The 19,991-nt window shown below is 41.8% G+C and overlaps 2 protein-coding genes across 9 annotated transcripts in view; one reads left to right on the top strand and one right to left on the bottom strand.

The window, feature by feature from the left end:
• The first annotated feature begins 380 nt into the window (after positions 1–380).
• On the top strand, positions 381–2,438 carry phox2bb (paired like homeobox 2Bb). Its single transcript, XM_041047437.1, has 3 exons — positions 381–621; positions 1,262–1,449; positions 1,878–2,438. Exons 1-3 carry the CDS (start codon positions 381–383, stop codon positions 2,304–2,306), a joined length of 858 nt encoding a protein of 285 aa, XP_040903371.1. The 3' UTR covers positions 2,307–2,438.
• A 2,553-nt stretch (positions 2,439–4,991) lies between these two features.
• The window catches only part of LOC121187984 (LIM and calponin homology domains-containing protein 1-like), an 83,788-nt gene continuing 68,788 nt past the window's right edge, over positions 4,992–19,991 (bottom strand). For 6 of the 8 annotated variants that reach the window (XM_041047429.1, XM_041047428.1, XM_041047431.1 and 3 more), the window contains 16 exons: positions 19,780–19,937; positions 18,748–19,228; positions 17,225–17,536; positions 16,340–16,445; positions 16,037–16,134; positions 15,825–15,930; positions 15,086–15,160; positions 14,178–14,206; positions 10,722–10,814; positions 10,357–10,521; positions 10,124–10,218; positions 9,508–9,669; positions 8,820–8,915; positions 8,176–8,284; positions 7,622–7,724; positions 4,992–6,657 (listed from right to left, as the gene is read on the bottom strand). In XM_041047429.1, coding sequence (XP_040903363.1) covers positions 6,632–6,657; positions 7,622–7,724; positions 8,176–8,284; positions 8,820–8,915; positions 9,508–9,669; positions 10,124–10,218; positions 10,357–10,521; positions 10,722–10,814; positions 14,178–14,206; positions 15,086–15,160; positions 15,825–15,930; positions 16,037–16,134; positions 16,340–16,445; positions 17,225–17,536; positions 18,748–19,228; positions 19,780–19,937 — 2,214 coding nt within the window. In that variant the 3' untranslated portion in view covers positions 4,992–6,631. Of the gene's footprint in view, positions 6,658–7,621; positions 7,725–8,175; positions 8,285–8,819; positions 8,916–9,507; positions 9,670–10,123; positions 10,219–10,356; positions 10,522–10,721; positions 10,815–11,797; positions 13,300–14,177; positions 14,207–15,085; positions 15,161–15,824; positions 15,931–16,036; positions 16,135–16,339; positions 16,446–17,224; positions 17,537–18,747; positions 19,229–19,779; positions 19,938–19,991 lie in introns of those variants that run through there. The other 2 variants (XM_041047430.1, XM_041047435.1) reach the window with 2 other exon arrangements.

Raw genomic sequence — 19,991 nt, forward strand, 5'->3', positions numbered from 1 at the left:
TGTCATGTAAAAAAGCGCTAGCAATAAGACCAAACGCTTTGCTATTGTCCAAGCGGAAAGAGCCAAGTTTATTATGAGGACTATATGCTCTAGAGACCTCGGGCTAGGCGGCTCTTAGGGGGCTTTTCATAAAACAGGGCTAGGTTCCTATAAAGGAGGCCAGTTTTGGAGCAGGCGCTGAGCAGTGAACATCTACCCACCGTCCAGCCTCCTTCCAACCAGTTCAAACCAAACAAGTCATCTTTCCCCCCATCTCAGACCGCGCGTCCTCCTCATTTTTATTTTTTATTATTTTTTTCTTTCTAACCCAATTTTTGGGTGTTTTTGTTTGACATTTTTCCCTGGAAGTGCAGCTTTCTAACTCCACCGAGCCTTCTCAAATGTATAAAATGGAGTATTCTTACCTAAATTCCTCTGCCTACGAGTCATGTATGGCCGGGATGGACACATCGAGCTTGGCATCGGCCTATGCGGACTTCAGTTCGTGCAGTCAAGCCAGTGGGTTTCAGTACAATCCCATCAGGACCACTTTCGGGGCCACCTCCGGCTGTCCGTCCCTCACGCCGGGGTCCTGCAGCCTGGGGACCCTGCGGGACCACCAGAGCAGCCCGTACGCCGCAGGTAAGCAGCGGCTCCGGAGCCTCAACGCGGCGTATTATAGGACGCCTTGATTGCATTTGAAAATGGAAATGTGTTTAGTATTTACCAAACGAAATTTGCTTACACAAATGAAAGAATTTATCACGTTAGAAGCGATTGCAGGCAAGCCGTAATTCGGTTACGGGGTTATACTATCCCAGTCACACCCAAAACCGCCAACAGAATTATCTTAAGCTGCCAAAATGATAGGCATAATTTATTTACTTTGCGATGAGACATAAAGCTTCGAAAATAATTAGATAACCAAAGACTAAAGCTCATTATTGACACCGAATTGGAGTTACAGTAGCAACAAGCGGGGCGGATGGGAACATTATGACAAGTTTTCAAACTTGAGCCTCAATCTGAGGAGCAACAATTAGTTTAACATTACAATTAACCACATCACAGGTCAGCAACGTTATCAATTCAGAACTAATTCACAGGCAATCAAAGGCATAATAGGATTGAAAACTTCAGCTCAGCCTCCTTAACCGGATTTTACACAAAATATCGAATTTGAATTTACTTCCATTTGACAACATCACACGCTCCTATCTCCCCATTACTGCACACATGCGACCACTACACGTCTAACGGTGACATTTCATTTCGTTTACAGTTCCCTACAAACTCTTCACGGATCACGGCGGATTGAACGAGAAGAGAAAGCAGAGGCGCATCCGGACCACGTTCACCAGCGCCCAGCTGAAGGAGCTGGAACGGGTTTTTGCTGAAACGCACTACCCGGACATCTACACCAGAGAGGAGCTGGCACTCAAAATCGATCTGACTGAAGCTAGAGTGCAGGTACACAGCCATCGGCTCTCCAACAGGCGCCAACCTGCTCCTGTTACGCACAATTACGCATGGGTGGATTTATTATGCAAATAAGATTTTTTTTTTCTAACATACTCACTTTAACATAGAGTGATTACGCATTTTAAACAGATTTTAGTGAAATAAAAGCTTTACTATTCTCACATGATGAATTACTGGCCTTCAGTTACAACCATCATTTACACACTGACATGGGCTACTGCGCAAAATAAAGAGTTTGAGCATTTCTTTAGGGAAACTTCCAGATATTTGAACCAATAAACGCATTTTATAAACAAAACAAATTGGTAGATAATTCATCTCAGCTATGCTAAAGAGCTATTTTGGTCGTTGCAGTTTCCCCCTTTTTCATATTAACCATCCATCCACATTGCTTTAACCCTTTCTCAATTTTCCAGGTGTGGTTTCAAAACCGGCGTGCCAAGTTCCGCAAGCAGGAGCGGGCAGCTGCAGCGGCCGCAGCGGCTGCCAAGTCCAGTTCTGGAAAGAAGTCCGACTCCAGAGACGAAGACAGCAAAGACACCAAATCCACCGACCCCGACAGCACAGGAGGACCGGGCCCGAACCCGGTGCCCACTTCCAACTGCGGCGGACCGAGCCCCACCGGAGGGCAGGTCAACACCACCGGGAACGGACAGGTGGACCAAGTGAAGACCTCCGTGTCCACCGGCATGGGGGTGACAGCACCGAGCCAAGGCTGGGCCACCGCTCCGGGGACCATCACCTCTATCCCGGACTCACTGGGCGGGCCATTCGCCAGCGTACTGTCGTCTTTGCAAAGACAGAACGGAGCCAAAGCTACATTAGTAAAGACCAGCATGTTCTAATGAAGCTTTACAGCGGGGAGAGAAAAACAGAGCAGAGGAAAACAGACACGTTTCCTCCTTCTCCGGAGACTGAAAAGCAATCGCCCATGACAGACTTACGGACAATAAAAAGCGGTTAAAAAGAAGATGACAACTCTGTTATTTTATTTTTTATGCCTTGCGCCGTTTCTTGTGGTCAGTTGACACTTCTGCTGTAAAAATATCCATCTCGACAAGTCATACTGTCTTATAATAACAATATTCTTTTTCTTAAAACAAGTGCAAACTGGGTGAAATGTTTCCAGTCACATTTCTGGACTGAACCGAAAAGAGGCAGAATGAGTCGTTTTACTGTACTAATATCCACAAAATGACAGCGCGAGATTACATAACTCATCCCAAATCAAAAATGTTCTTCGTGTTTTGAGAAAAGAAACTACACATTTAAGACTGAATACTGGATGAAGTGACTTGTTTAGATGAATATTTTTGGGCCAGTTCATGGGCAAACACAGACGCCTGCGCACTGGAAACGCGTTGTGCCATCAGCGAACAACGGAGCCTCGTTTAGTCACGTTACATGTCAGAGTTCAACAGCTGCTTTGTTTGCCAGAGAGACGTTTAAGACCCGTGGCTGAGGATGCTCTCTCACGAATCCACGGTCTGCAACAACAAGTATCCAACAAGACGCTGACACATTTTGCTTTTCTGTTCTCTAAAGACACAACCCGCTGTGTGGAAGTAGCCTCTTACAGCTGCGTTTTCGTTTTTTTTTCTCCCAGGGCTGCTGAGAGTTTAGTTTCTTTAAATTATCGATATAAACACAATTATTCCCTCGAGAAAAAAAGGCACAAACTACTGCAATGTTCACCTCTGACAGGAAATCTGTATGTTTTGTGTGTCTTTCTACGGCAGTGTTTTTGTGGCTCAAATTGTATAGTGTTAATACGTATTATTGTCTCCTATAGTTGAACCATAGGCCATACTCCCTCGTAGATCGATCATACAAGTCTTTTTGATGTTTTACAAAATTTCCCTTGGAAGAATTTATTTTGGGTAAAAAAAAAGGGAATGGATGCAAACATTGTATTTATTTCTATATAATTTGCATGTTGTCTCTTTGTCTGATTTTACAATGATTTCCCTCCCATTTTGTGAGCATTATGTAACATGTTTTGTCCAGGATCTGAAAGTTATTTATATGTAGGTAATGAATGCTTATATTTAAGAAGGAAATATTTCTACATGTGCACATAGTTTTCCAGGTGTACCATTGAAATGGTTGTTGATGATAAAAAAAAATCCAAGTTGCTTTTGTCATGTTTTTTTCTTTGGACAAACTCCGGAAAACGAACGAAACTAATAGTGAATATCTCCGTTGGAGAAAACAGGTTTACTTCATCTTTAAGTTTACAACGTTTAAACAATTTTCTGACTTTTTTTTTCTCATAAATTAGAAGGTTATTCGGTCATGGTCGATTTGAAAATGCCGAGATTTCAGCACCACGGACAGCGCCGCGCCGCTTCACAGTTCATCGAGTCCTAAAGATTTATTTCTCCTAAAAACATGGAAATTTTTGCCTTTACTTAAACAGAATTACACGAATTCCAGTACATGTGCCCAGAAGCGACTTAAACTGGATATAGTATGAGAAACTCCACTGACGCCAAGAAACTGTCTGTGTGTGTGTGGGGAAGGAGGGGGGGGGGGGCGGAAGGGGGAGAGGGCGCTCTGTGCCCGTTCATAGCCAACTTTAAGTTATACTTTACTGTAATTATTATTATCATCATTTTTTTTTGTATTGGTTGATTTTGTAGGTTTTATTTTGGCCGCAATTTTTACGCTCCGGTTCCGGCCACGTCTCAACAACAGGTTCCCAGTCTCTATAGGACATAACTGATAAATAACGCGTTAAATTAAAGAGAAAAAGAAGGTCTCGATACAGCACAGGTTTACAAATAAAATAGAATAAAACAAAATATAAAAAAGAAAATAAATAATAATAAAAAAAAGAGGCAGACGCTGCAGATGTGTGAAAGATGAAACCAAAAGTTTCATCTTTCACACATCTGCATCTGCGTGTTGAAGCCAGGGAAGGAGTTCATCTGCATTATCGAATATTCAAAGTGTTTATTTACCGCGTTCCTTTGGTTCATTAAAATATTTGTGGTAATTCACAGTGCACAGTTTTCTTCTCTGCAAAATTATAAGACAGAAAAACATCTTTAATTTATAACATTTTATTTATAAACATACAGTATGCTATAAATGCCATTGCATTTAAACATCAAATTAATCTATATTTCGGATAGAGTTTCAGGTGAATATTACAATAAATACAGAACAGACGTAAAGGTTTCCATTCCCCAACTATCCTGTTAAGAAGACCGTCTGAACATAGAGCTCCGTCTCAAAGATCCCGCTATAAGAGACTCAGCCGAGATTTATTCATTAACTAAATGAGGATAGAAATAAAATACACAATCGAAACAGAAGCTTAAAAATACTGTAGATCAGAAAGATGAACCCGGAGGAGAAGCTTGGCTATAGGACGCAGTTCAGGTGGAGGAGTGGGAGGAGGAGGCTGCTAGTTTGCTTTCATACAGCAAATCATTTGGTTTTAGGCTTAAACGTGCATTTTTTTTTATAACATCCACAATACATAACCGAGCTCTTCTCATACAAGTTCATAAAAAGAAAAGAAGCAGGTGACTTAAAATGTCAGGCGGCACAGATCTTTAGCTTTCATCCAACCAAATATTGCACAGGTGCAACTGCTGCTGGTATGTGTGTTCATATTACCTCTGCTGTCTAACTAGATGTAACATGTTCTGGTGATTTTTTTTTTTGTTTTTATTTATTTATTTGTTTATTTTTTATTTTATAAATGAATCCTACCACTGAGCAATTATCAAAATTACCTCAATTAATAGCATACAGACGTCTATATCGCTCTAGAGTAAAACATTCAAAGTTAAATCAATGGTTTCCCCTGCAGTGTATATACTCTATACTGTGTATTCTTCCAGATAGACAACAAATGTAAGCCTATTCCTTTCTTTGCACTGGATTCATCACTGCAAATCACAGAGGAATAACAGGGGATAGAAATGAAATTAAGGGTGTTGTTTATGTGAAAATAAACAGTACTTATCAACTGAAATAAAGCGGCATGTAAGGGAGGGCTGCAGCTCATCTGTCTGCAGTTTTAAGAGTTCAAATTTGGCCAACTCCCTCCCTCCACCCCAAAAAATAAAAAAAAGGAGAAATAAAACACCATAGCGCTGGTGTTTTTTTTTTTTCCTGCATCACCTTGCTTTCCTAAGGCACATTAAAGTCCTGACTTTCCAAGATGACAGGCTGACCGAGGAACAACCTGCTGTGACCCAGAAGCACAAAACCAGCTCACAAGTCGAGTTATTGCCCTAATGATGAACTACATCCATAATATGTCTTTATATTTGAAGCTAATTTTATTCTGAGCACAGAACGAGAGACATAAGAGACCACTGTTTGGGCCAAGGGATCAAAAAATAGTAACTTACTATATAGTGAATCTGTGGATCTGAACAGTGGGTTTATTGTGATCTTTATTGCACTTCCTAAACAAAGCTTGTATTTCTTTTTGTTTTAATCTCATACTTCATTGCAGGGGCGTCAGATTAATAATATTTTTCAGATCCAGCCTGTTAAGAGAAATTCCAAAAATCCAATCTGAGCTGCCTCACACCTCATACTCAGTTTTCTTTCTACTTTTTTGGACTGTTATCTTCCCACATTATGAAGCTCTTTCTTAAATGATAAAAAGTGATTCCTATGTGATATACTGCATTTCCATTATATGGAACTGAATGGAAAATATTCACATTGTTTTTCCAACCAGAAAAATAGAATCAGATTCTACTTAAAACCAAGATTTGAACACCATATTTTCTTTTTGTGTGTTCATCTGACAGTGTAGGAGGTAAACATAGCCTGCCTGTGTTTGAAGCATCTGTTAATGTTATTGTTTTCTTTTCAACATGGCCGCCACCCTGGAACAGTCTCTCTCTCTCTCTCGCTGCGTGATGAAACAGAGTCTGTGGCCGAACGTGTACCAATCAAATCCAGATTTCAGTCACGTATCAGATGACATAAACACGAAGAATATATGTTTTTGTTTTTGTTTTTTTTATGTTTGACTGTCCCCAGATCCCCATTTGGCCCACATGATGAATCTTCATTGGTTATTGAGCTGCAGAGGATGCAAAGTTCCTGACACACTGTGAAGGACATGATTTGCAGATAATCGGGTAAAAACGTGGATGGGGTTTCTTCCATGAACCTTGTGCTTTTCTGTTGAGCGTCACAATGTGGTGGGCTGTCCGGCCGCTTGAGAGGGAAAGGAGAGAGAAGGAAACCCACAATTCTTTTTCAAATCACAATTGCTTTCTGGGATTTTAAGGTCAGGGGCATGCAGGTCTAATGAAAGAAAACCTCTTAATTTGGGATAATGACTCAAGAGTCTTTTGATTGAGTCTCTTGATTTGATTTTGTGGTTTTCTGATCCCCAAATGAAAAGAGCTGCTCAGAGGTTATTTAAACACGAGCAAGAACTTTTGCTTTTGTGCAGTCAAGGTGAAAGGGATGGAGGGTTAGAGTCATCCTCTCACAACTGCAACATCACCACTTTCTCTTTGTCCTGATGCAGCTTCAGATCCATCCCACCATTTAGCACCGCTTCACCGTGTCTGACACTTCTTTATTAAAGCTGCACTGGTGAAGATTTTTATATTAAAATCCCCTCGTCTTATCAGCCTCACAGCGGGGCCGCAATAAAGGATGAATCCTTTGAAATACTCCTTAAATTTATTAATCATAAAATAGTGTCACGTTTACTTTGAAAATAATAAATCAAAGAAACTGCTGCCTGTTTTTCTACATGGCTCATGATGACAGTATTTACTGCATTATTGAAAACTGCATTTATTCATTAAAAAAAGTGAAATATGGCCAACATTAGCAAACAATAAGGAACAATAACAACGGATCCTTTTTCTAATTTTAGAGAATGATTAAACTCTCTCTTTATGAGCTTTATGTAACAGGGAAGTGGTTCATTTATTTCTGGTGGTTGTGTTTTCGGCTATTCATGATGGGTTTGTTGGTATTTTTGGGAACCTGCTCACAGAATTTGACCACATTTCTAATTCATTTTCATGTTTTGATGTATGGATGGAAAGATTTGTACAGAGATGACAGGAGAAGAGAAATGGTGTGAGGAAAAAAGTAAAACAGAGCAGAGACTGGAGAACTACAGGGGACCGAGGGGGTGAGGAAGACACGGATTACTCACAGCGGGAGCGGATGTAGCACTGGTGGCAGTTGAGGAGGCCGTTTCTAATTCGGACGTCCGTCCCCGTGGTCGTATCACCTAACTGTCCCTTACACACCCCACACTGAAGAGAAAGAAACAGCGGAGGGAATTTTGATTAATGTTAATGATTCATCCACTCACTCGTTATTACAGGTGAGTCTTGAAGGATGAAGCTGGTGTTACTCTCTTTCTTTTTGTTCACAAACACCATGAAAGACCAAAATAATCAATGTGTGTCAGTATCTCTTTAAAAACCAAAGTGTTTAATTCATTTTTAAAAAAGGTTCAGTGATTTCATAAAACAGCTGGGCATCACAGTGTTCAGCACAAAAACAAGTGTGTGTTCATAATAATGAAGGAACACTCAGTGCAACAGTGTGGCTCAATGATGTGTGTGTTTTGGAAACGATGGAGCTCAACAGAACTTTATTATGTACTTATTCATAGCTCTAACAGATAAAAACACAGAATGAGACTAAATCTTTGATGAAAAGAAACAGTTAAGGAAGGTGAGCGCTCTCTTTGTCACCCACCTTAAAGCAGTGAATGTGGAAGTAGAGGCTGAGGGTCTCTATGATCATTGCTGCTCCTTTTCCCAACGGCTGCCCACAGCTGGAGCACAGCTTCTTCCCACTGACAGACCTACAGGGGAGGGAGAGCGATGCAAAAGCTTTGATACCTGAAGGGACAGTAAACAATGTAAAGTACTGGCCTCTCTCCTGTTCTGCCAGATAAACTATGAGAAGAACCGAAGAGTTAATGTTTTGTCATAAAGGGAAATTAAGAAAGACAAGAAGAAGAAAATGCTTATCTTACATCCACAGTCCTTCACATAAAACAACACCTGATCTTGATCTAAAGGTTAGTTTGCGCCCTCTACATTGACATATCCATTGCCCCACAATGGATATATCAGGTACATTTTCATCAGTGTTTATGAATGTGCTTCCTGTAAAATGAACAAATACACAAATTAAAAAGTACAAATAATCCTCTGCTTCTGTTCGACTCCACATTTGATGTACTGTATTGAAATTCGAGGCAGGTTGCAGTGGTAGATGTTATGATATTGGTGGAGAAATATAGGCAGCAAAGCAGAAAATGACAATGCAGAGATGAACTGCCCCCCCTCCTCCCTCCCTCCCTCCCACCATGTGGGCTGTTTGTGATGCAGTACCTGTTGGGTGCTGGAGGAAGTGAGTCTGGAGTTGGTGGACATGATGCAGGGGGCTTTGATGAGCTGCGGCTCATGTTATTATCAATGGGACCACTCCTGGAAATGGACAGCAACATGCAACGCGATGATGACTCATAGATACAGTGACACCATTGGCTGCCGGAGTTGGACATGAACCAATCCAAGCTAGCTGGAGCTGTCTGAGCAAAACCCAGCCATACTTTGTTCTTTAAAATGCAGTGTTCCTACAGTATATGATTCTAAAGATAATGTTTAAAACACATTTTTTGCCATGCAGTACTGTTACTTCGTACTGTGTGTGGAAGACTTGCAGGGAAAAAAATAACAGGTACAAGATGCCACCTACTGGCTAAACAAGAGAACTGATGATTCTGCCAAAAGTTCCAGTCTAACCAGAACCTTATTTGTTGCTAGTCACCTGAAATATGGATTTATACCTGGGATAAAATGACAAATGGTAAAAACAAAATGGACATGAGGAAACAATTATGTTAAAAATAAAAAACGTGCTCATATAACACCCTCATATGTAACAAAGACACAAATGGATGTCAGATTTTAAAAGTAATAAACTTTGGCTTGAAAAGAGCATCTTCCTCAGACTATAAAATCCTTGAATTGTGGAGGACTTTGGACTGAAGGCCATCTCTCTCTCTCACTCACACACCTCCTGTCTCCTGCAGGCCGGCTCGGCCTGTTGCTGTCTGCTGTGAGATCTTGTTGTTTCTTCACTGGAGTTGAGGATTTGGTCGGCATCGGAGGAGGTTTTTGGCCGTTCTGCAGACTGTGACCGAGCGTTTCTGGCTGACTGCTGCTCTGACTCACCGAGCTGAGGGAGGATCACAGAAAGAAAATGTGCTGATGTCATTTGTCAGCTGTCAAAAATATGTATCACATCAGACATGTTTTCTTTAATGAACGATCCATTCTTTCTTGGTGGAAAACTGACTTGAAAACAACAAATAAAAGTTGAATGCAAATGACAAATTTCTGTATCATGCATCTAAAAAAGTATTAGAGAAAGAGAATTACAGTCAGGGCTCATTTTGACCACACATGTGAAAAGTCCACTTTAACATGATAAGCACAATGTTTTCTGAGATTGCATCTTGTCTGCTGGCTCCTTCAAATTTTCCACCTTCCATGCTGTTTGCTCGCTTGTTTCTCACACAGCTGGTAATACTTTTAACTTTTGACAAGTGGTATTGTCTCCTGAGGCTTCATTCTAAGCTGCTGTGGATCAGAGGGTCTGCGAAAACTGCTCTGAGACTCTGTTTGCAAACCTTCGGCCTGTTTTCATGCTGTCGTCAGCAGTGCTGATGTCACTGGTCCTGTCATTTTCTCTCCGTTTCCCCTCCACGCTCTCCGTGCTCCCCCTCTGTGCCGTCCAATCAAAAACAGGGAAAAGTTAGTTACACAGCCAACGTGTCCACTTATGAGATTTTAACCATTCCTGAACTGTTTCAGAATAAAAGCGTGCATCTAACAAAGCAACTATCCATAATCAGTTATTCACCGACTGCCTCTCCAGAAGTTCCTGTTTGCGTTCCCAGTCAGCCAGTGAACGGACGATGGTGTCCTGGGGCTCAGAGGTGGAGGAGAGCTCCCCTCGGCTGGGGGAGGGCAGGGCTGAGGAGCGTGGAGTGAGAGGCGTCACCGTCTCCTCCAGTATCCGACGCTCCTGTCGTGACGGGGAGAGTTGGGTGAGCTATCAACAACACTCGAGTACTATCATGGATTAACATCAGTTGGCAAATACAAATACCAAAATACCAAAATGATTCTGATTTCAGATATTCTGAGTGAAAGTTATATCGAAAACAAGGTCAAACACATCACAGGAGCAACATGTGCCCCCAAGCATAAACAACACACACACACCTCCTCATGGTACTTCCTCTCCTCCTCTGCCACCTCCCTCTGTGCTTTCTCCCACTCCTCCTTCAGCTTCTCCTGCTCACGCCGGTACTTCTCCTGTCACCATGGCAACAGACACATGACATACAGCACAGGGCCTCAACGAGGAGGTAGACTAAACTGTCTGCAGGTGGATGATTTGGCAGGAAAACAGAGATGATGCACAGATATATCTGGCATCGAAGGGACCTTGAGAGGCTTTTCAAAAGGCTTCAGTCTTTTTCTGAATCAGTCGATAATAAAAATACTCTCCTGGTGCATCCTGTTTAATTTAATCCAACTGAGACTGAGACCTGTAAATCCTACAGCAGTAACTGGTGGACTATACCAGATTTCCATGAGGATACCTCTCAGTATGCACTCTGAATATGAGCCTGGACTTGGAGACATGAATGAGTGCAAAGTTTTGCTGTTCCTCTGTTATGGCTAAACGCTTGCTCAGATCGGATTTGCTTGTTAGGGATAAAAAAGCAAACAGAAGAGACGAAAAGCAGGCAGTGCAGACAAAAGGCAAAAAGCGGAGCATGCAGAGCCTGTAGAGCACAGGGTTCCCACACAATTTTCATTTCCAACGTTGCCATAAATCTTTTGATTTCATTTAGGTTGTTACTTGAAGCCTGCTATTATAGGAGTAACAGGGAAACATGACCATAAAAAAGTCCCTCCAACACATAAGATTATTCTGCACAGACACATGATTTTTTTTTCAGAGTTGTGTGGGAACCCCTGAAAGAAGTGCAAAGTAGAGATCAAAGATTTAAAGCGAAAGCAACTTAGGCAAGACAGACGACAGACCAAGGTCGAAGCACACAGACGACACAGAATCAACCAGGGAGGTAATTAGCACATTGATGCACCAGACATTCATCCATTTCAGTGCATCTCATCTCAAACAGTCCTGCAGCGACCGGAAAGAGGAGAAATCTGCTCTCATCACTGCTGTTTTCTAGATGCATTTATCAAGATCATACTGTAGATGTGTACAGTGTATCATGGATAAAAATTAATCCATTAAACGTTTAAAAATATGTGGACTTGAGATGCACCTCTTAGTGGCTGAGGAGAGAGAGGGTGATTTGGGCAGCAGCAACAGCAGCAACCTTGGACAAAGTCCTTGTCTGTGTATGTGCATGAGATGGAGACAGGGATAAAACCCAACTAGAGGTTCTTCCGCTGCACAAAATCGCCCTCTAGTGGTCATAGTGTGCATAGGAGTAGTTGGGATGTGCCTTTACAGGAGGATATGCTCAATATAAAAACAAACATGGAGGCAAGCTTTGCAAGTAGCAACGAAATGTGGTTAATCCTTCTGACTGTAAGCTGAGAAAGTCAGTGAGTGCCACACAGAAGCTGACTGTGCTACGGTGTAGTCATTTCCAGGGTTTGGTCATCAGTGCATTGTGCAACACCTGAATTTGTTTGAAAAGTGAAAGTCTTTAAGAAACCTAGGTTATATATAACCTTTTTTAACAACATTTCACTAACTATATGGTAACATCTAGTTATGTCCTGCTTTGGGCTGAAATACAGTAACTGAAATACTGTTTGAACAACAGTTATAACGTAACCTAATGCTTAAAAAATTTAAAAAAGAAATTTAGCCTGGTTTAAAGCCAGAAGTCTACATTACTATATTATTATTATATATTTTTTTAAATTGCAAGTCATCCTTCAGAACTTATTGGTATTTGCTGATGACTCCTGTAGTCATCAGTGATCCCTGTCTGCCACTGATAGAACATATGCAAATGACTTTAATCTGGAGTCTGTGACCCAAATTCAATAATGTGGGCTGTGCTAGCGACTGAGATGCACAGTAAATTCAAGGCCAATTAAGAGAGTGGAGTTTTAATTATAGTCTATAACAGAAATCCCACGGAGCTTCTGTTCTATTATGTATTTATTGAGTATTGTAAGATAATTTATTATCTCCTACTGCATTTGCTGGCAGAAATTTTGAAAAGCTCTTCAGCTTTAACAAAGGCACATCAGTCATTTTCCAGTGTCAAAGCCTTTGATGAGTTTGACAAACCTGTGCTGTTAAAGCCTCAAGGGAGGTGGAGCTGCTGAATGCTCAAGAGCAAATAATCATGTTACAGCCTGAGTTTATGGCACAAATAGGCAAATAACAATATAGCCAACCTCCCCTGCTGGACATGTAGGTCAGCTGTGTGTTTGAATAATACAGACAACAAGTGTAAGAGGCCTAATAATAGGCTAACTTCACCTATTTATTTAAGATTCTATTTCTCCAGCCAGTTATCTCTTTCTCTAGGACAGGTTTGTTCACTCCGTTGCTAAGTCCAGTCCTGCATCAAACCCTCACAGTGCTGGTGCCTTGCTCTACCCGCTGAGCTTGATAAGGAACTGAACTCCTAACCTTGCAGACTCATGCGCCATGCTTTACCCTTTGAGGTATGCTGTGTACCTGCAGCATGCGCTCCTGCTCTTGCTGCCACCTTTCCTGACGCTTTCGCTCCTCATCCGGGTCCCAAGACCAGCGGTCACCCCGCCTGGCCTGGGGCAACACCGGGACTGACACCTGATGGACCCCAACACACACAGACACACACACACACACACAAAAACATACACACAAACCCACACACACATCAACATGCACAAAAACACACACAAATAATCATGCGCACATTCACACCAACACACAAACCATTCACACAAACACACAAACACAAACACACAAACACAAACACACACACACACACACACAAACATACCCTCACCCAACCATGAAGCCAGTGACAAATTGATAAGGCCCCCGACACTCACGCACGCATACACACACACCAATGTGCACACACATCCACCACAGGAAAAGAAGAAGGGAAGGGAGGAGACAGAAATAGTTGGTCTACCACAACAGCACTACTCCAATGCTAGCCAAAGGACGCCTACTAAGGAGAGAGAAGACAGAGAAAGAGAGAGATGAGCTCAAATGAAAACGAAAGCAGTCTCAGCCGTCGTCTACAGCATCCTCATCTGGCATGCTCCGTCAACAGCTCTGTGTCCTATGATACGTAGCTGGGCCCTGACACAGTGAGTCCAAAATCTGAGCCAGAACACCATGGTAGTAAACACCACTTTACTGGATTGTGTGACACGATTATTATTATTTATTTTAAAAAAAAGAAAGTTTTGGATTTAAACAATGCTAAAGAAAGTGTTATGTGTTAACTTGTCATGTTTTGCTTGGTTTATGTTTAAGTGAGAGACTTTTTATAAACTCCCTGGATTTTTTTTTAATCTTACCTGTAGAATTTTGTAATTCGTTTTTCTTTTTTTCTGACTTTTTTTTTTTTTCCCAGTAAAACTAAACTATTGGTACCCATTGTAACACAGGAGGTGATAAGCCAGATGAGAAGTGGTAAAACAGCTTTTCAGTCAAATGATTTTACTCACGTTTCCACGGTGGTCCTTCTCTGCCTCTTCTGTAAGCGTGAGAGAGAACACTGGTTAACATACAATTTTTAAACGGAAATTTTGGACACAGGTGATCAAACTAGATGCCTTTTTGATGGGACAAATATTTAAGGGAGTGAAAATAAGCCAAGTTGTGGTCTGAGATCCTGAGAAGGAAAGATGCATATGAAAGAAAAAGAGACAGACCACCACCAGGAGAGAGAAAACCAGTCCACCAAAAGCTACATCTGGAATCCATCAACCATTGTGTAGCTGTCTTTTCTTATTTTTTTTGTTTTTGACATTTTAACAAATTGAACCGAACATTCTGTAGCTTTTGGTGGAAAAGGCAGAAATGTGAAGCATTTTACTAAGGCTATCCAACAGTTGATGAGGATAATTTAATTAATTATTTAATTTAATTATATAAAATTATAATTTGATAAGTTTAATTTATTAGTTTAGTATCACATCTGTCACATCTGATTTAATGCTGTACATGTCTGCAAAAAAAAACAAAAAAAAAACCCAACTCAACTGACCTATTTTATTGGAGTTTTTCTTGGAAAGGACCTTATAACAGTTCATCCTAATCAACATGATGATACCAGTATGAATCAAAATGAAGTTAGTTGTTTCACAGTCACAATACACAGATGATTGAAACAACTCTGCCCTTGTTTCATTGTGCGTGACTGTAGCACAAATGAGAGACTTCAAAACACATTTAAAATGGAGAGAGAACATCACTGATCACTCACAACACACTGGAAATGAGTTCAAAACGAGTGGATAGGGATAGGATACAAGTGCTGTTGTCTAGCTCTTGCAGAAATGGCAGGGAGACCCTGTGCATTCAGCACCTGGGGGCAGAAACATGAGCTCCACCGATGAATGAAAGGTTTTACCTGGTGGAGCGAAGAACTCCCAACGTAACTTAGGGTTGCTGGTTGCCAGCGGAGACCTGACACTGTTTGCAAACTCTAAAGCGAAATAAAAAAATATGTGGGTGGAAAGAAAAGAGGGAATGAGGGAAGGAAGGGAGGGAAGGGAGAGAAATGATGAGGGACAGATGTCAAAATCAGGAGTTGGAATGGACATTGAGAGAATTAGAGAGGTCAAACTGGGGAAGGGTTTCACAGTAGTGCTCCAGTGATACTGTAGGCTGAATGGACTCTAAATGGATCGAAGGCTTTAAAGAGGCTGTAATTCAGATTTAGTAAAAAAGTCAGTATATTTTCTACTCGAAAAGACAAAACGGATACAACTACATATTGTTTTTATTCCACTGTCTGCCAAGGTTATAGTTTAGATCTCTTAAATATGTTTTGTTGCATCTATTTTGAAAAGTGAGAAGGGGACTTTATTGTAAGTGCCAATCAGAAACCATTTCACTTAAACATGAAAGGTGAAGCAGGGCTTTGTGTAGTTTGTCCAAATAGGCTGATAATGGTCACAAATGATCAACAGCCCCTTTGACCCTGATTCTAACATCTAGCGGTACGACAGCAAAACAGAACGAGAGCCAGGCTGAAAGGCAAAGGGGAAGAAACCAGCAGGGGGATATGCTAATCGAACTCAGGGAACGAGGGGATGTATGGAAAAGAAGCTGCTGGTTTGGTACGTAGACGTGAGGAGTTCACTAACCTGCTGTCGTTTCCCGTGGTGGGTGATATCCAGATGATCCTGGTGCAGCTAAGGTCGGTACATTCTCCTTCCTCTGTGGCGACTCCTGGGAACTGGGAGCACTTGCCTGCAGGGAGATTCAAAGATTATAAGCAGGCTGGATGAATGATCATCTCTTCTTCAGTCTGGATGTTTTGTGACTAAAGTTTATAAAGCTCTGTAGGCAGCTTCACCTGTAAAGTTACTGGCTGACTCTGCACTGTGCTGACCTCTGACTGGACAAGACTGGATGTGTTTCGATCAGATGGTTCAGCCGTTTCTTGTTTGGCCTCTGAAAACACACAGACAACACAATTTTATCCCTAAAGTTAAAATCAAATGAAAGGCAGAAAAGTAAAAACGCTTTCCTTTTATATTTGCTCCTCACAATTGTTTTTTTTTTTCATGTTTTCCAAAAGGTTCTAGGTAAAATTAGTCACAAGACCTGTAATGACAAAACTATGAGTAACCACAAGGTGTCAGCATGCTGTTCAGACCTGTAGGTGGTGTTGGCTGAACTGCAGCATTTGACTTTCTCTCCTCTGGAACAGCTGCTCTCTGGATTCCAGTCTTCCCAAAGCTTTCTTCTGGCTTCTGCAGTTCCTATACAGCCCACAAATGGTTTCATATTTAATTGCCAGTTTATAACATATGTCTAAAAAAATTTTTTATTCCAAACCAAGATAAACTTTCAGATATTTAAATATTCAAAAGGTTTTACAGTACAAGGAAAGGTTTGTTCCAACTAACTTCTGTTGACTGTTAAAGAGAGGAAGGTAATGTGTTGTATCTCTGTATGTGATATTTTAGATGCATACCCTTGCAGATTGCAGTCATACTAAACGTATTAAATGCATGAACACCAACACAGATAGGAATTGTTTCATTTTCAAAATAAACAAAGCCGGCCTTTCTGCTGCAGTGTTAAGCGATTTAAAGCTCTACTGTAAATCCAGAGAACTAATTCAATTTACAGAGAAATTTAAGGAGGGATTTACAAAAATATCTCAGAGTTTGTGCTACAAAATCCTCACTGGGTCCAACGAATCATCATTCTCAACCTGGCTGTGTCAGTGAAGTAACCTTACTAGAGGTTTAACTGTTTCTGTGTCCATCCAGAACTGCTGAGTAAAAGACGGTGCCATCTACTGTGCACCTACAGCATGACTGCAAACAGGAAATTCACTTGAGGATCCTGTAAACTAACTACGGTAATCACTGGCTTTAAAGATTCTGACTTCATTCAGGCAGTGTTTTAATACACATTTTATAAATAAACGTTTTAATTATTCTATTTATTCTAAAAGAATCTGATTTGATGTAATGAAAGTTGTAATATTTCAAAGCTTCACTGTAACCAATGATAACATCCTCATCCTGACCGTTGGTAGTGAGGTGGGCCGACTTGGTGGCGTTGAATGCTCTGCGACTTTCTCCTCTTGGACGTCCTCAGAAACTGCGTCAGTGCCACCTTTTACACACTTGGCCTTTGTTGACACTGGGCTTCCTCCTCCGGGGGAGGTGTGTGGACTGTGTGTGGGTGATGCTGCAGAGGGGGCAGCATCTACAGTGCTGTTGCTGGTTTTGGAAGGGGATGCCTGGAAATGAGGAGGAGATTCCCTTTCTTGGCTCTCAGGTGTGGTGGGAACGTCGTTACTTCCTACGTTGCCATTGACTCGAAGCAAACCGTCCGCCTGGATCAGAGGAGGACAGGTACGATGTTGGTTTTATTTGAGCTTTGTGCAGTTTAATTTCATGAAATTACATAATAAATTAAAGTACTTAAGCCAGACAAAACATTGCCATTGGGCTAGCTAACTTTTTAAATAATTGTTGTGGTTGTGGAAGTGCATATTTCTTGTCTTAAATTGACCTATTTGCGATATTTAAGATCCTAGATTAGAAGTATAACCCGTTTAAGTCTTGAGTTTGGGTTAACTGTTTGGTTAGACTTCTGTTTAGATGGAAGCTAGTGGAACTGAAAAACATGTAATGTGTAATGTCAGTAATTTGATAAATTTGGTTCATAATTCATTTTATGGAAAAATCTAAATATCAAACCCAATAACTAAAAACCCAGTGCCCTCATTTGTGGTCATTACCAGCCTCTCGTCTCTGTTTGTTATTAGCCATTCATCTAGCTCACAACACCACGCTGGCCTCTATGAGAAAGAGGCACTAATATATGTGTGAGGAGCCCCTAGTGAGCGGTAACTTAAGACACAGTGGTGGAGCTGGGTGAATGCAGGCTCTCAGTCTGCCCCCCTCCGCCTCCACCTTCTCATCCCTACCCTAGCAGCTTGTGTGGGCCCTCTTTGTCTGCTGGGAGCCCACTTCACATCGAGAGGGCCCTACTTGTCAACTTCTTAAGTCAATAGGGAACAGAGGGCTCCATTGAAAGCCGGGCTCCACTCAGACTCCTGACAAGACATTCCAGAAAAGCGCTCTGCTCCATTTGGCCTGATAATAACCCGTCCCTCCCTCTCTGCCACAACAAAACATAAGATCTCATTTTGAATATTCCCATTTGGAAGTTTTTCCAGAAGAAAAGGAAATGGATCCGGTTAGCGAGGACTTTGAGCTAAACTGAAACATTACATGCTTCTTCTGGGAGGGGAAGTCTTGTGTTTTCCTAGAAACCAGTTGGCTCATCACCATGGAGGTTCTGTGGCATTCTAATGTAAATGCCAAGAGAGCTGGACGGGAATTTACCCACCAGCCTGCAAGGAGGGCAGACAACACTGGGAAGTAACCATATGTAAAGTGGTCAATACCTATACCAAACCCACCATAGGACTGTTGTGGTTACAATAATCAAAGAGTTATTATTTATCAAAGAAGTGAACTTTATCATCATCATGTAGAAACTCTGACATGATCCCACGTGCCTCACAGTCAAACTCACCTTGCTGGGCCACGGTTCAGACGCTGTGGCCCGGGACTCGAAGTAAGGCTTGGGTGTCAGCAAAGGCACCGGTTTGGGCGACAGAGCTCGGGAGGATGGCGGCTCAGAGGAGCGGGAGCGAATCTGAGGCCGCTGATGCGAGGACAAGTCTCTGGGAAACTCCTCGATTCGAGCTTCCAGTGTAGACGTGAACTTTGGAGCTGGAGCGGACTGCTGGCGCAGATACCTCATTGGCCCATTGGGGTCAATGTCGAAGGGATCTGGGGTAGTTGGGGAGGTGGAGAGGGAGAGAGGGAAGGGTGAGCAGGGGAAGGAGGGGTCAGCGGATATGCTGCGATCCAGGAGCTTCGGCAGCTGCAGGCGTTCTAGGACTGCTTCGCTGATGGAGAACCGCTGGGCGTAACGCTGGAGGACAGCTGATGCCTCCTCTGGGGTTCTTGCTCTTCTGTACGCGTCCCGCAGCTCCTCCTCACGGCGCTCCCTGTTCACGTGAGGAAAGGCGGTACAGGAAGGATAAAATGAAACAGCCATGTCGAATGCGAAGCAACTGAAATAATACAATGTGATTTACCCTCAGCAGGTGTTAACTTTGCTACTCTCTATTAGCAGTTGATATGAAAGTTCACCAGTGAAGTGAGAAGTGCAATAATACAATGACATCAAAATCCACCACTAAATACATTTCCCTTTTACTTAGAGCTACAGTATATATGAAATATAGGAAGTTCAAATCATATTTGATCTGTATTTAAACAAAGATAAAATATTACAGTCTTACACATCACAGCAAGGGATCTATTATTTCTACCTCACTATCATCCAAGTAGATATGCTCTTCCTTTTTCCCTTATCTCTGTGGGAGACCTACTTAATTGAATTCCAGGAGGAATTAGGATGAATATTGAGTTCTCTTCTTTGGGAAAGACCTACTTTTCCACTACTCTAGTACTGTTCTGTGCACGTACCTTTGGCTTTTTAGCAGAACCCCAGTTAGACAAATACTCAACAACTGTTATTGTGTATTTCACATACTTGTCCTCCACGATCTCTCTGTACGTCTTGATGCTTCTCCTCCTCTGGGAGGTATAGGTGTCTCCTGACATCAACCGCTCCATCATCTTCCTCTCCTCCTCCTTCTTGATCAGATCCTGGGAAATACTCCTCCTTCGACTTTTCCATCGGGCCAGGTCCTGACACACACAAGCAGATTACACGAGTGTCATTTCCAAATGAAACAAAGCGAG

The sequence above is a fragment of the Toxotes jaculatrix genome, chromosome 10 (genome assembly GCF_017976425.1).
Source record: "Toxotes jaculatrix isolate fToxJac2 chromosome 10, fToxJac2.pri, whole genome shotgun sequence".
NCBI classification, from domain to species: Eukaryota; Metazoa; Chordata; class Actinopteri; family Toxotidae; genus Toxotes; species Toxotes jaculatrix.

Bases quoted from the DNA above. Each gene is read 5' to 3' on its own strand.
- phox2bb (XM_041047437.1), top strand. From the start codon at position 381: ATGTATAAAATGGAGTATTCTTACCTAAATTCCTCTGCCTACGAGTCA. The intron at 622-1,261 runs GTAAGCAGCGGC...TTTCGTTTACAG, and splicing joins GAGCAGCCCGTACGCCGCAG to TTCCCTACAAACTCTTCACG. The intron at 1,450-1,877 runs GTACACAGCCAT...TCAATTTTCCAG, and splicing joins TGACTGAAGCTAGAGTGCAG to GTGTGGTTTCAAAACCGGCG.